The sequence below is a fragment of the Drosophila grimshawi genome, unplaced genomic scaffold, assembly GCF_018153295.1.
Source record: "Drosophila grimshawi isolate 15287-2541.00 unplaced genomic scaffold, ASM1815329v1 contig_311, whole genome shotgun sequence".
Lineage (NCBI taxonomy): Eukaryota > Metazoa > Arthropoda > Insecta > Diptera > Drosophilidae > Drosophila > Drosophila grimshawi.
This window is the reverse complement of record NW_025063098.1, coordinates 6,339,303-6,354,886: the sequence shown is the minus strand read 5'-3', so window position 1 is coordinate 6,354,886 and position 15,584 is coordinate 6,339,303. Positions and strand designations below refer to the sequence as shown.

General features: G+C 37.8%; 1 protein-coding gene across 3 annotated transcripts; it reads left to right on the top strand.

Annotated features, from left to right (window-relative positions):
* The first annotated feature begins 9,026 nt into the window (after positions 1-9,026).
* Positions 9,027-15,228, top strand: LOC6563931 (calcyphosin-like protein). 3 transcript variants are annotated; one of them, XM_032737643.1, is made up of 5 exons: positions 9,027-9,148; positions 12,954-13,102; positions 14,387-14,506; positions 14,571-14,628; positions 14,698-15,228. In XM_032737643.1, the coding sequence occupies exons 2-5, from the start codon at positions 12,954-12,956 to the stop codon at positions 15,010-15,012; spliced, it is 642 nt and encodes a 213-aa protein (XP_032593534.1). In that variant the 5' UTR covers positions 9,027-9,148; the 3' UTR covers positions 15,013-15,228. The 3 variants fall into 3 exon arrangements, with proteins under 3 accessions (XP_032593534.1, XP_001990207.1, XP_032593532.1); XM_001990171.2 differs by lacking the exon at positions 9,027-9,148 and adding an exon at positions 12,753-12,856; XM_032737641.1 differs by lacking the exon at positions 9,027-9,148 and adding an exon at positions 12,756-12,891.
* Positions 15,229-15,584: the final 356 nt, after the last annotated feature.

The window sequence follows — 15,584 nt, the reverse complement described above, 5'->3', positions numbered from 1 at the left end:
TTAGTGGCCAAACAGAAAATAAAGGATTGCCTCGAAATGCTACGAAACTGCAATGCCCGCAAGTTGTTGCAAAGTAAATTGATTGACTCGCTTCATTGGCTACAAATGCAGCAAGCAAACAGAGGTGGTCCAGGCTCATACCCTACCCTCCCACTCCTCCTGTATCCAACTCTCTCTCTCTCTCTCTCTCTCTCGCTCTCTTTCACACATTCACGTACGTCTAATACGTCAAACATGCTTACGCCAATAAGCCGTCATCCTTCTGCACATCCTTGCTGCTGCTGCTGCTACTATTGCTGTTGCTGTATACATCGCTATATTGTCGAAATCTTACTGCCATGCCTTGACTGCACCGAGACAGCAAACAGACAGCCAGACAAAGAGAGAGAGTGGGAGAGCGGGGGAGCGGGGGAGAGAGAGAGAGAGAGAGATATGGTGGGCCACAGAGTGAGAGGACAGAAGCTGCAACTTTGAAAGCAATTCCATTGATGTGGATGCTGCCCGAGGCAAAGAGCCGTGTCTGCAGACCCTCGCGCACCACTTTTTCGATAACTTCTTTATGCAACTTTTTTTCTTTTTACCTATTTTGCAGGTAGACAGAGTGCTTCGCCTTTCATTATACCCAAAGTACGTTAAGCGCTTGAGAGAGGTTTTCAATTCTTAGCATGAAAAAAAATGACACAAAAAAAATTATTAAAAGTTTATAAAATGTAATTATGGATCACTACTGGAAAAAAAGGAAGCATCATTTTTGTCTACATTTCTTCTATATAATATTGAAATAGTTCACTAAACACACGCTCTCATCTTTTACTTACAGGGCATCTCTCATTCGAGCACTCGCCACTAATTCTTTCTTATTTGTTATTTTTGAACTTAACATTTTTTTCTTTTAACCTGCAGAGTTTCGCTGAGGAATCAAACGCATTACGTACAAAGCGTTGAGGCTCTTTCAATGATTTTATTTTTGCGCATCTGCCATTTAAGGGTAATGAAGGATATTGAAAGAGCTTTTGCCATTCGGCATTCGGGGCTTTTCTGTGGATTTCTGATAGTATATTAAACGAAAAAAGAACAAGTTACCTTTTGCCAAAGCGTGTGTCAGGAGCATTACTATCCGCGATCTCTCTGTGAACTTTACCAGAGTTATGGCATTATAAGCAGCAGTCGACAGTTGGACAATCGAAAAGGTTTGCTGCTGTAAGCCAGGCTACAATGAGAATCAACATTAAAGTGCGGTTGCCGGCTTGATAATATCTCAGTTTATTTTCAAAGCTAACCACAGTTCCAGCATTGGCTTTGTACAATTTGTATCCACTCTAACGTTGCCTCACTGTACCACATACCACACGGGCTGACTCATATTGCTGTTGCTGACGTAATGTAATCTGCAAATGTTTCAATTTTGTTGCCCTTAGCTGAGCAGTGGGCAATGGCAAAAAAGGAAATGAGCATTCGGCATGCAGCATGTAACAGTTAAACGAATTGATGAAACTCTGCAGCATTCCAAAATACTCCGTTGAGCCTCAAAAGCTGGCAGACAAGTTCACAACTTCATTATGTACTCGTATGTATAAGATGCCTTGAAAGTATACTGCGATAAGTTTTCCTCGCAATTTATGCGGTTTATGCGATTGCTGCTGTATTTCCATCATTTATATTTAATAAGTCTCATTTATTTTATTTAAAGTTTGGTTGTATCGTGAGCTCAATGCAATTTGTGTTTAATGTGACTTCAAAAGAATATTTTATATCAGGCTTTGCTTTTGAGTATTTTATGTACTTGGCTAATATAAGCAATACTTGAATTTATCTGTTATTCATCTCGAATAAGTTTTCTATTTTATAGTACTGCTAGTGAATTAAGGCACTAATTATATATCTGACATTTGGCTCTTCCGCAAATACAATCAATCAAAAACAATAAATAAATACTCTATTATAAACAGATAGTTTCAGTCTCTTATCTTTAATTAGCGCAAACAGTAGTTGTGAAATTTTATAAAATAAATCTTTACATCGATATTTTATCAATTTTTTACAATTAATTATAGTTTTTTGTCATAATTTATTACGATTAAATGGACATTATTTAGTTTCCCACATAAAAACAATTTGTTATTGATATGTATGAGTATTTGTGGTTGGAATGCAAGAAAATAAATGACCTATCATTGTTTTTATTACAATTGAATAATTGTTAATAACTCGCCGATTTCAGTGTGAGCTTTCTGTGACCATGGCAAAATTTTGAGGGAAGCCGTAATTCAAATATGTTTCTAATTAATTTACAATGTGCAAATTTAAAGGCCACATAACAATAAGCGAGACGTGACGATAACTAGAGAGGTGGTGCACAGCGGTTAGTGGGGAAGGAACGTTAATTAATTCAATAAAAGCCAAACATTATTAATTATTCATAATCAAATATGCAATTGCGGCATTTCTCACTGGTTGTTGACAGACTTAAACAGCAGGGAATTTTAGTTAAAGTGCGGTGCTTTGGGATACATTAACGTTTAATCAAATTGTAGTTTTTAGTGCTGTTTTGATCAACGATTGCAGCATACCAGTCTGAACAGCTTGAGAACCACAATCGATCTAACCAAAACCGATCCGACCAAAATCCAAGCCGAACAATTGCTGGCAACAGGCCAAGCCCCGACACCAGCTGGTCAAAATGCCGCAGGTCTGCAAATGCATCCATTTAAGCTATCCAATGCCCAAATGCATCTGGACGACTTGCTCCACCCGACAGCCCCCAGTGCTGCTGATATGCTGCAATTTATGCAAATTGCTTTCAATTTGCCTCGTCCAGGGCTCAATCGGATTCTGGGCAGCCGACCAGAGGCCGCCGTCAAATTGCACATACGCCCCGATGTACAACAGCAACAATAGCAGTAATGGCAGCAGCTAACAACTACCTATACATTTTGTTATCTACGAAATGATTTAGATTAGATGCACCAGAGTGCAGGTCAAGCTGGGAGCAATAGTGATTATGGCATCATTGTGAGCGTGTCGGCCGCTGGTAACAGCTTAGCCATTGATTAAGTGAAACTTCACTAAATGAAATGTTGAATTTTAAACTTTTGGCAAGTTTGTGATTATGTTGTTAACCATCATTTATGTTTGCATGCCAATTTCAGGCTGAATGCCACATCGACAATTGCATATGTACCCGCTGTGCACATGGAAATTTGATTTTTTGTAACACCCTTTCGGGCAGAGCCAAAAGAACATTTTTGGGAAAATGTCACCGGTATTTGAAAATTCCGGTTCCAAACCCAAAAATGTTTCTCCCACTCACATACTCGCTGCAAAGTGTGTGTGCAATTTCACTTTGGTTACAAGTCAAATTTCCTGTACGACAGACCACACCCACTGGCAACGCACTCTGCAAGACTGGGTTGCACTTGAAAACATCCTGTTTTATTCTGTTCTGTTAGCGACATAGACCGTAATATACTAATACATGCAGAATATCAACTGGGCAATGCGGCTGCTTTGATAAAGCCTTCATCAACAGACGGAGTCACACAAGATATCCAGGTGTTCCTCACTAGCACCCTCTTCTATCCTATCCGCAGTTAACAGTCCCTCTTCATGTGATTACAACAATGGTCACCGAGCTGTCACTACACTTGCTTCAAAAAGTATGCAGCTATGCACTGTCACAGGCACAGTGGGCATTCGGCGTGTAGTCTGCAAAATGACTGTAGGAGCTACTACTATAAGAACTGTAATGCAAATTGCTATTATGTATTTAGTTTTTGTGAATTAATTACATATTTATGTCAACTAGCATAATGTTAATGTAGGATAATTCAAATTAAATAAAATAATAATAAATAAATAAATATTAAATATTATTTTATACATGCGTCTACAACTTGAATCCATATGCTTTGTTAAGAAATATGTTATACGTAAACAGGTGCTCATTAAGTAAATTTTAAGAACCAACCATCCATCCTATTCTCTTTGGTAATGTAATGAAAGTGTCGTTAGTACAACAGCTGCAATGTTGTCATAGGCCACTGTGAAAGACATTATGTTGCCAGCTACAGTGGCAGGCGTACCTGAACTGTCTAAGAAACAGTTGTGCTTTGACGAGCACTGTCTTTAATATCCCAACAGACAGGCAAAAAAAAAAAAAAAATTAAAACGGAAACCAGTAAGCAGAAAGCAGCTAAAAAGCATTCAGCTTCGGCTACAACTCGTTGCACAGAGTGGGACACACATGCCCACAGAGATTTCCCAGAACAGGGGCAGCAGATACAGATACAAATGGAGCCATTGCTGAATGGACGCATCGTGGGTTGCCACTGTGCAATGATTAATAAAACCTCAAACAAGCATATGCATAGACAGCAGTTGTTACGGTGTGTGGCTGTGTGGTGTATGTGCACAGCTGCAGCTCTGCATTGGTATCTACAGCTCGAGGCGTTTCTGCCACAGTGTGAATGTGCGCGAGTGCCATTCAATTTTCCCACTCGTCCCAAAATTTATTGTTGTAGTTGTAGTTGCTGTTGTTGTAGTCCCGGTCGTTGGGAGCAGCATATGTCTCACTTGTTAGCAGGACGCTCCCATTCTTTGTGTCATGATGTTCCATTGAAATATTTGCAAATTACTAAAGTTCCCATCCCCGACTACTACTACCCGACCAGCAGAGACTCCCGATTGAGATGCCATGTCGGGTGAACAAGCTGGCCACGTTGATGATGCTGCCGCATAAAAGACAATTTTAGCTGTAGAATCAGGTATTTAAATTGTGATGTAAATGGCGCTGTGCCAGGATACTGTATTGTTTAGCTGCTCTGGAGCTGTCCGTGCACATAATTTATTACACATTGTACTTATTTTAAGGACGATGAACACTCATCACACATTCATACACACACACACACACATATACCAACACACACGTTTAACATGCGACTACATGACAACCTATTTTTGCTCATTTTACATTCGATGCCGTCCATAAAATAAAATAACTCTGGATTGTCGTAATTGTCAAAGACAGTTTTGACGCAATTGTGAAATATTGCCAGTAAATTGTTTTTGCCGTTGGCAATTTTCTCTTTTGGCCATCATGCAGATTTCTTATTACAAATTATTGGATGTTGTATCTTTATTGACAGTGCTGCAATTTGCTAAAGTCGACCGTTTCATGCATATCAAATGCCCCGGACCCATGATATATGGATTCGAGTGGGCTCTGTCATGATTAATGATGTACGAGCTGATTGTAGTTTCAGCTGTGGGGGAAAGTTGTGCTAAAACCCTGAATTACTTACGTGGCAAGGTCAAAAATCGTAGCAAACTCAATTAATATAAGCGTCAGGCAAACAATCAACACAGCCATTCATTCTCCGCTCTCCTCCGCTCTGCTATGTTCCCTTTGCAGCTTTAAAACAGTTCCTGTTGCGGTGCTGAACGTCCTTGGTCAGCGCGCTGCTGTGTTTGCATGCGGCGACAATGATGACGACGAGGGCGACAGCCAGGTCCGTCATTTCACTAATTAAGCAAATATTTGCTATGTGCTTCGTCTGCACGCGCCACACCTCATCTCGCTTTGCCCATGGTCCAGCAGCAACAAACTGGTCGCTCAGTTATCTGAAAATTTGCACACTAGACGCCGCAGCAGTATTTAGAGCATAGAGCAGAGGACCTAAGCCTCCAAGTCCCCTCTAAGTCCCACAGCGCAGTGTTGCCATAATAAAGACTAAGAATAATTCCATGCCAACACACTCATAAATAATGAACTGGCTAGAATGCTGGACGGCAATGCCTTTGTCCTTGCCACCACTACGCATACATTTAAGAACTCAGGTACAGAGAAAAACAAAGCCAGCAAAGTATTTATCATTTACAATAACAAATGCATTCAAACATTTTTAAGCCCGAATCGCAGACTCTCTTGAATAAAAAGCCAGTATTATCCATTGTTTTGGCACATTTTATAATATTCTTGCAAGATAAACTAAGTATATGTTACTAGCTTAAAGACTGTTTTTTAATTGTCACAAAATGTTTTTGTAAAATATATACCCACTTAAGCGCGATCAATATTTTTATAATTTGCTTAAATTATTTGTTTTTTATTGGAATTTGCTATGAAAAGTTTTTAAAACATTTAACCAGCTCTGTAAATTTGTAATTTTCAATATAACCAGAACACTTAAAAATCTATTTAAAATGTAAATACATTTAAGTAAACGTTTAACTCAATTTGCATGTCTGATAAAGATTTATTAGAATTTTTATTTTTTCAAGATATCATTCAAGTTGAAAGAAAATCGAAGCGTCCGTGTTGTAGAGTATTTCAAATTTGCAAAGCATTTTCATAGTCGACAAATTTATCAGTGCCACAAAATGAGTTCCCGCGGTGTCGTTGCTCTGGCCCCACTACCTGGGCGACGATTTGTCATATTTTAAATATAACGACAACAACAACAATGATAACAACTGCAGACAGAGAGATTCGCCTGCTGGGTGGAAAAGCAACAAAAGACAAGGCAATAATGCGTCACAGCATAAATTTTATTTATTTTATAAGCGCTGCGAGCACTTGACGTGGCTCAGGCAAAGAGGTATTCAGATTGCTGGCTCGGACAAGACCGTCTGTGGCATCCACAAGACGACAAGTAGTCAGTTTGATGGCGGAGAACATTGTTGTCTAATGCCAACGAAGCCAAGATGCCGGGCCACTATAACCATCATCATCACCATCACCACCTCCACATCGCCGCATCGCCGCATCGTGGCATCAAATGTGTTTTTAGTAGACCTCCATGACAACGCCCGCGATGTTTTGTTATGAATGAGTGCTGGCCAAGCCACGGATGGAACTGTGTGTATGGTGATATCAGTGTTGCTGCTGCCACTTCATGTCAGGCTTTGAGCGTAATTTTTCTCAAAAAAGCAAAACTTGCAGCCAAACGGCAGCAGCAGCACTAAACGAGATTTTTGCGCAGCAAGGACACGCTTGTAAAAGTTGAAAGATTTGCATAAGTAATTTGACAAAATGTAGTTGACAATAAAGGACATTGGAGTACCAGCGAATCTCGCACACAACATGCACACACTCACACACCTGCCTGAACGCATAAAAAATAAAAGCGTTGAAATGATATAGGGGAAAATGAGGAGGGTTCTCATAAAGTAAATGCATGAAGCCAGAAAAATGCTGTATGAAGAAGCAATTTCTCTTACTTATGCCCAAACACATAGACAATGAGAAAAAGAATATTAAGAGTGTGTGCCACCATTCATACTGCTACTACTAAAACACCTGCTGATGCTGAATTGCGAAAATGCATTCTTTTCTTTACAAAAACTTAGCTACGTTTTTATGACACCTGAACCTTGAGATAAAGCAGCTTTAAGTACATTTTCTAAAAGAAGAAAGATATGTTTGAAGATTCCACCTCTACCTTCAGACCAATATCAATATCACTGAAGAATAGAGTTAATCTATAAAAAGTGAGGAATTATAATAACAATTATAAAGTATATGTGCATTACGAGTACAATTTATATCTGCAGCAGAAAATATCATAGGCACACAAATATAACCATTAAGTTCTTTAAATTTTACGATTACACTTTTACCGTATATATCTTAACAGTTAATTAGAACGAAAAGCAAACTATAACAATGAGCAAGTCAAAGTAAATGTAGCCATCACCCCAGGCAACAAAGCACATAAGCTGCGAAAGTAAAAGATAGTCAATTAAAATAATTAATTGTGGTGCTTCTCAAAACTGAATCGAAAGAGAAAACAAATGAAATATAATTTATATTGTTCTATTTTTAGATTTAATTATTGAAAGAGGTGTAGGCGTAGAGTCGACAACTAAAACCGCGATTCCTGATAATGTGAGCAATCAAATTATCTACCTCAACATAATGTCAAAGACTACAACTCATAAAGCTCACATCAATTTGGCAAAACGAGGCCATGATATGAGCGTATAAATTTTATGCACTTCGACACCACAAAACGGTAATGATAATGCCGTGTCACGCCATAAAAACCAAATCCTCCATAACAGCACAAAGTCCCCACTCCTCATCTCTTTGCCCTCACATTTCTTCTTTCTTTTTTTTTTTACTTTCGCAAGAAGGTGGTAAAAAAAGTGCGCAGCCAAATGTAGCTAAACAAAAGTGCGACAAGGCTCAAAAGCTCTCGCTTGAAAATGTAGCTATGCATTTTGACAATTGGCAGCAAAATGTTTCAGCTAAGCTTTTTTTATACCCTTTACACATAAAAATGTAAAAAAAAGAATATTGTAAGGTTTGGCAAGTGAGTGTGATTGACTTAGCTTGAAGGACATAGCAAAACTAAATTAAAATGACAATTTCGATATATTATTATTTTATGTTTATTTGTACACAGAAACTTATATATGGGTCGTAAATTTATATAGTTTATCCAAGACAATATTAGTGGCATTTAATATTTCTTTTTATTATTATTTGAACTAATCCAAGAAAGTCTAGTTTTTATGAGTATGTTGTATTGAGTTATCTTTTCTTCTAGCGCTACAAAAATGCTTCAAAGTGCAAACATCAACACCAAGCAACACGACACACTTTCAATTCCCGAATAGATTATAAAATCATAATAGAAAATTAATTAATAGCTGGCAGAGAGATGGATTATAATTCAAATGTTATTAATATATTTTTTTGTTTTAGGGGGTATCTTGCCGTCAAGCATTATTGCCTGGAGCTTTATTGTTTATAATGCCCAGCTGCTGTTGCCGTTTCCGTTGTCGCTCTGCAAGCATTATTTTTATAAGGACGCCGCTTATGGCAATGGGTGAGGCAACAGCGACAACAATAGCAAAAACAACAAATATACAGATAGCTATATTGAGAGTAGTTATAGCTGCAACGGCTGACTGGCTGACTGGCTGGCCGACTGGGTGACGCTCAGTGTTTGGCACATTCGTAGCCGCATTCGTTGCCAAAGCTTGGCACACGCGACACGTGCGAGTTGCGTGCTAAGTTGAATTGTCAGCGGCAAAAGTTGAAACATTTTGTGAACAATAAAATAATATACAACCAGCTGCCAAAGGAGCGCACAAACACAAACACACACAAACAACTAAAACATACTCGTGACAGAACAAGGTAAAATATATCCGCTAAGAAATAATCGACATGTCTGTTAATTATTGTGAAACTTTTGTGACACACACACGGATACAAAGTGTCAGCCATTATGCTGCTTTTGCTTCTGCTTCTGCTGCTCCTGTTTCTGCAGCTGCTCCAGCATCAGCTGCTCCTTGCTGCTGCGTTGGCGTTTCTTTCCCAGATGACAGCTTGTGGTGTTAGTGACAGGCGTTCGGGAGCCGCCCCATATACTTTTTGAGTTGTTAGTGAAGCAGCTGCAGTTGCCGTCAGTAACTTTAACTGTATTTGTATCGGTGACAGTATCTGTATCTGTATCTGTATCTGTGTCTGAGTATCCCATACACACATAAAGTTATTCGCGCGAATGGGGATTGTGTCTCATGTCATAAAGACACGCACAAATCATGCTTAAACTCGGCCAGGCGACGCTCACATCCTTGAGTCCTGTATCCTGTGTCCCGTGTCCTGGTGCTCGTTGCTTTTTGCTTAACTCGCAATTTATGGTTAATCGATGCTGTCTTTGAACGTGACCTATTTGCTTTATTTCGTCGCGCAGTATCCTTTTGTCGCCATGTGCTTGTCCATGTCAGCGTCTCACCATTATATCCGCTTTCCGGATCGCACTCAGCGTCCTGCTGACGTGTTAAATTGTCTTTTTGTTTACCCTCAATAAAGCAATAATTTATTTTTCATGCTCTGCAGAACGTTATGCGTCTGCCTGACCGACTGCCCCCATTTCTCTATCCTTGTCGCACTTTCTTTTATTTCTGCATATATATGTACACATATGCGTTATGGCATCTATTTTATCTCTAGTATATTTTGTCATTTGGCAAAATCGATATATGGCTAACCTTGACATTCGGATAGAGCTTTGTTGCAGCATCGGTTGCTGCAGCTGCATTTGTTGCCAGCCACACTTTGTTGCTGGCATCCCAAAGCTTTGCAGTTTTGCAGTCACTGCGAATTGTGACCACTAAAAAAACCCCTACACAGATATGACGCATCACCACAAAGTAGAACTAAAGTGCCACCTGGGCATTCTAATTAGGGACAATTTGAATTGCTATTGCTCTCATGACAGCAGTTGACTATCTAATTGGGTCATCAGTTCCGTAGCGAGCACTCGCCTAACTCTCAACATGCCAATTATTTATTGATTTTCTAATTGGTATTTGGAGTTTTATTTTTCATAAATTCAAGCATTATTTTCGAATCAATTTGGTAAGCATAAATGATTGGTCATGTTGTTAAATCATAAATCATATATCTGATAAGCGGTAAGGTACGCGAAAATAAAAATAACGCTACTAATTAAATACAAAAAAAAAATAAATAAAAAATAATAATCTGCAATACATTAACAGTCCCTGCTGCAACAAAATAATCTGCCTCGTACTAGGCGCGTAGTCATATGAATAGTGACTATTGCGTGTCGGCAATTTTATACGATTACGATCCAATCAATAAACCAGCACAAAAGCTCAGTCATACAACAGAAATTGCAATCAATAATTTGTCACCCCTCTATCTTTCTCTGACAGTTGCGTTCTGGTTATGCCAATCAAATGAAAAAATATTACAGCAACGAATATAAACTATTTATTTGTTGCTAATCAACAAAACAAATTTTGTTTAAATATTGACATTAATATTGCAATGTTTTTTGTGCTTTTTGAAGAACTTACATGAAACAATGTAGTAATGTAGTAATTCTCAATGTTGATTAGAGGTGCATCTGAGGGGTTTATGGAGATTGCCTCACTTCCTGTTACAGTACATGTAAAGCTATCGATATGGATATAAGTTGTTGTTGTTGTTTTTATGATGTCATGCTTGAATTATTGAGGTGAACGGGCACGCTTAAGCTACTGAAGCATTGATCAACTTGTTAAAGTTCAAGCGGTTCCGGTTCACTGACAAGAGTGGCTGCATTTGTTATACTATACATACCAGAGGTACACGAGTATATTGGTTTTGTGCGTCATACTGACTGTCCATCTGTCAGCGTATTATATTCCAAATTTGAAGTCTCCAACTCTCATAGTCTCTGCGTTCGACTTATTCTTACAGACGGGCGGAGGAACAGAGGAATGTGGACTCGGCTCGGTGATGCGATCATGAATATATTCACTGTGGTCGAAGATATTTCTTCAATATTCTTTAGCAGAGTATTCCAACAGGCGCACTTATATTTTACAAATTAGAACAATTATTTTATTGTACTTCTTATGATTTCTTATTTTTTTATTTTAATTTAATAATGTAATAAGATGAGCACTGAATTTTGGAAAGTTGAATTGATCCGGATCGTGATTCCAACAACTCTCAATCAGTTTTTGGAATTCTCATATTCCATTACAAGCTTAAAAATCAAATCCGATTGGTCTCCCATTACGGTCCGATACATAATTGAGGTTGCCATCCGATTCACAAAGTTATCGATAGGCTTTCTGCGCGACAATCTCTCCCATAGAGTAATGCCAAAGCTGTAAATGTCACATTTTTCCGTATATTTTTCGCCTGAATGAGCAACCTGAGAGTAAATGCAACCTTACTTATTTGTATTTTAACTTTATGAAAATATGGTAATTAATACAAACCTCGGGTGCCACATAAGAAGGTGTGATTTTTTCTTTTGTATTTTGTGGCGTCAATTCATTAACGCTGCCAATAGGAATTAATAGGAGAGTCTATATCACGCGCGCAATTTAAGATTAGTTACCAAACTTGGAAAGGAAATTACTAAGAAATCTCCTTAATAAATTATTTTTAAAAATATCACTTGTTTTTTTGCAACTTTCCCAAGAAAACTATATAGTGCTTATGCTTGAAAAAAGCCTTTGGAATACAGTTTAAATTCGTTGCGTTTACCATTTTAATTGTGTGAATTTTATAAAAGCAACACTGAGGTTTCAAGGAATCACTTGATAACTTTCATAAGACCAGCAGTTAAAGAGTGTTCATACATACCTATTGATCTTGGAGTATGAGCAATTATGATAACTATCTTTTACTATAGGTAATATCAAAATGAGTGAACTGTGCGCAATGTTGCGTGAATTAAAGCGGCATAAGTAACTGACTGTATTCAATGAATAATAACCACATATTTGGGCATCTACTATGAGCAAGTAAACAAAATAACAAAAAATACACGACGGCAAATAGCTGAACCCAAAACTTTTTCTGCAAATTGGTTCAGTTCTTAACCATAATAGCTGCTGGGTATCGCTGTCATAATAGACATAATTATGCAAGGTAACTAAGCCAAGTAATAAGCGAACTTTAAACGCCCTCCGGCCAAATGTCAGCTTATAAAAATAAACTTCAAGAATACAAAATTTAATGGATTCCGCTAGTAAGAAAATAAAACACAATTTATAATTTATAGCTTAGTCTTCGAAATACATGGTATGGAAATACACAGATATTTTTGGATTATAATTAAAAGTCTATAGGGAAAGTCTTTATTTTCAGATATATATTTAATTATATATATTTGTACAGTTATTTAATTGTCCACTTTATTTTTATATTTTGATCGTAGTAATTTTTTTTATCAATCAAAGCACCTCAGAAATTATACTCTATAACTAACATATTTGTTTGTTGATGATATATAGTTTTTAGAGTCAGATAAATTTCCCACGAACTGAGAAGAAAAGTACATTCAAAATTCATAAGCTAAAATAACATTGCAGAGTAAGCTTTAAAAACTAACATTTTATAAAAATATGGTAAATTTGTAATGCATATTTTGATAAAAGTGCTATCATAATCTTTTCTACCGCCCTGCTAGATGAATCGACAGGACCCATTCTCGAAGGAAGCCGAGCTGAAGAACAAAGCGAGACGAGAGCTGGCCAATGGGCTCGAAAAGGACTCAATCTACAAATTGCGCCTGCAATGTTTCAGCCGTGGCGCCACTGGCATCTTAGGACTTGCCAGGTAAGTCTACATAACAGTCTGTAACATGAGTCCCAATGCGCAACGTTGTGATAAACATGACTCCTGCATTGTGATTCATCTCGGATGTGCAGCCATGAGTTGCATTTTTGCATAAAATTGCTTGGGCTGCGCCTTCGTCGTCGTCGTCAAAAAAAAAACGTTTTTCTATTGTTTTTTTATACACTTGCTAGAGTATTATAAATATTGAAGGAAGTACGCAAGACACTGAAAAAATCTGCTCACAGTCCAATGTCCATATATGTTATTATGCTTACTTATTGGCATTTCCACAAACTATATATATTGTTGCTTATAACCAAATTTAGATGAGCGTAGTTGGATTCTGATCTGCAAGGATATTCAGTCTTCGTCGTTCTCAACTTGCTGTACTTTCCTGCTCCTTTTTTGCTCTGTTTTTGCACAACTTTTGTTAACATACTCGTTCGTATAGGACCAGTATATTTATTAAAAAAATGTGCGGTCTTGAGTGGGCATGGAGATTGTAGAGCACAGAGATTTTAGGTTAGACAGGGTGTATGTAAATGATGAAATCGTTGTTGCCGAGTTTTGTTGTAAAAGTGCAAGGGAATAGTTCCCTCAATGAAAAGCCCAATTTAAAGGATGTTCTTCAGAAATTCGGACTGCCAATGTCGACGATGTCGATGAGGATGATGATGATGGTGTGGATAATGATAACTAGGCACAAGCAAATATGTTGAGTGCATGTTGAACTAACATTGCGAGAGCTCTTCCAAGTGTTTGCCAAGCGGCAAAAACTATGCATGAGGCTGCCTCTAAAGGGTGCAGCTGAGGGGTGGGGGTAGGTGGCAAAAATCGCTGACTGAATGCAAACAAACATAATTGGATTTCTCTGGTTTCTGTACCGTTCAACGTCCCCTATCTACCTTTGCCAATGCCACTGCATACAAAAGCTACCCAGGCTAAATAACAACAATATAGCAAACCAGATCCGCTCTTTTTACTTGTTTTTATTTCAATTTCAACTCAATGTCCGACTGTCAGCAAGTCGGTTACCAATTTTCAGTTTTGAACATATAGACATTTTTAACAAATTCGCAGCTTCAACATATACTGTGTGAATAGTTCTATGTGTGTTTGTACGGTTAGCAGGCTGATTGTGTCTGTGTGTGTGAATGTTTATTTGTATTTGTGCAATTTGTTTGTTTTCCAGTTTGAAAATTAAGTCCAAGAATTAAAAACAAACTCACATTGATCGTAACATATTTTGTTATTTTGTTCACATTTGTTCAATTTAAATTTCAGATCGTTTCGTGTGATGGATGACGATGGCAGCAAGACACTAAGTCTGGAAGAGTTCACGAAGGGCATTATAGACATAGGCCTCGATGCGAACGAGTCTGATATTCAAGATATGTTTAATCGGTATGTGAAATTGATCTCCTTTTTGTGTATTAATAAGATAAATACGCATCGCTTTAATTTGCAGTTTCGATACCGATGGAAATGGCACCATAAACATGACAGAATTTCTTATGAAGCTGCGCGTAAGTATTAAACAATTTTCAAAGTACTTAAAAATGTGCATTCTTTAAGTTATTACTGTTTGAATATAGCCTCCAATGGGATCCTCTCGCCTGAATATCATAAACAAGGCATTCAGTAAATTGGACGCTAATGGTGATGGTCAAATTACTATCGCCGATTTGAAAAATGTTTACTCGGTACAAGATCATCCAAAGTATTTGAGTGGTGAGATGACGGAAGATGAGATTTTATTGAATTTCCTGAAAAACTTTGAAGCCGGTGCTCCCAATCCTGACGGAGTAGTTACTAAAGAGGAGTTCGAGAACTATTACGCCTCAATCAGCGCCTCGATTGATAACGATGCCTATTTCGATTTAGTTCTACGACGTGCCTATAAGCTATAAGCTCGGCTTTGGTCATATTTTTGGAAAATTTTGACTACAGTTCCTCGAAATCCGACCATAGGCTAGTTGGAGCATTTTACTTTCGATATATAAAATATTTAAAACAAATATTAATTCAAACTAACTCCGCTTAGTTATGCATGATGTCTACTAAAATCACGAAATTCCTGTTGCTTATCTGTATATCCAAATAAAATGGCTATATGCATAATTTAAGATATATTCTTTCTTTTCTGTAAGGCGTTTAGAATTTGAATTATGATAGATCGTGTTTTGATCGATCGCTCTATCTATACATATTCCGTTTCCTAGCCTTCACTGGCATGATGTAATTATTTTCCACTGATAATGGGTGCTCAAATTAGCTCAGCGTTTGCATGTGAGTTGTGTAGTTGATTCCCTTGTTTCATGTAGTTTTTGCCAAAATATTGCGCCATAATAATTTATTAAATTAAAGCCGCATGCTAATTAGCATAAAACTAATTAGATTACTTGTACACGTGCTGCCAAAAAGTAAATGAGATAGCAAGAGACAGAGTGAAGGAGAGAGCAACATAGTTAAACATTTGCGG

Excerpts from the sequence above, each read along its gene's own strand:
- LOC6563931 (XM_032737641.1), top strand. Across the intron at positions 13,103-14,386 it reads GGCATCTTAGGACTTGCCAG|ATCGTTTCGTGTGATGGATG; the intron begins GTAAGTCTACAT and ends TTTAAATTTCAG. Across the intron at positions 14,507-14,570 it reads ATTCAAGATATGTTTAATCG|TTTCGATACCGATGGAAATG; the intron begins GTATGTGAAATT and ends TTTAATTTGCAG.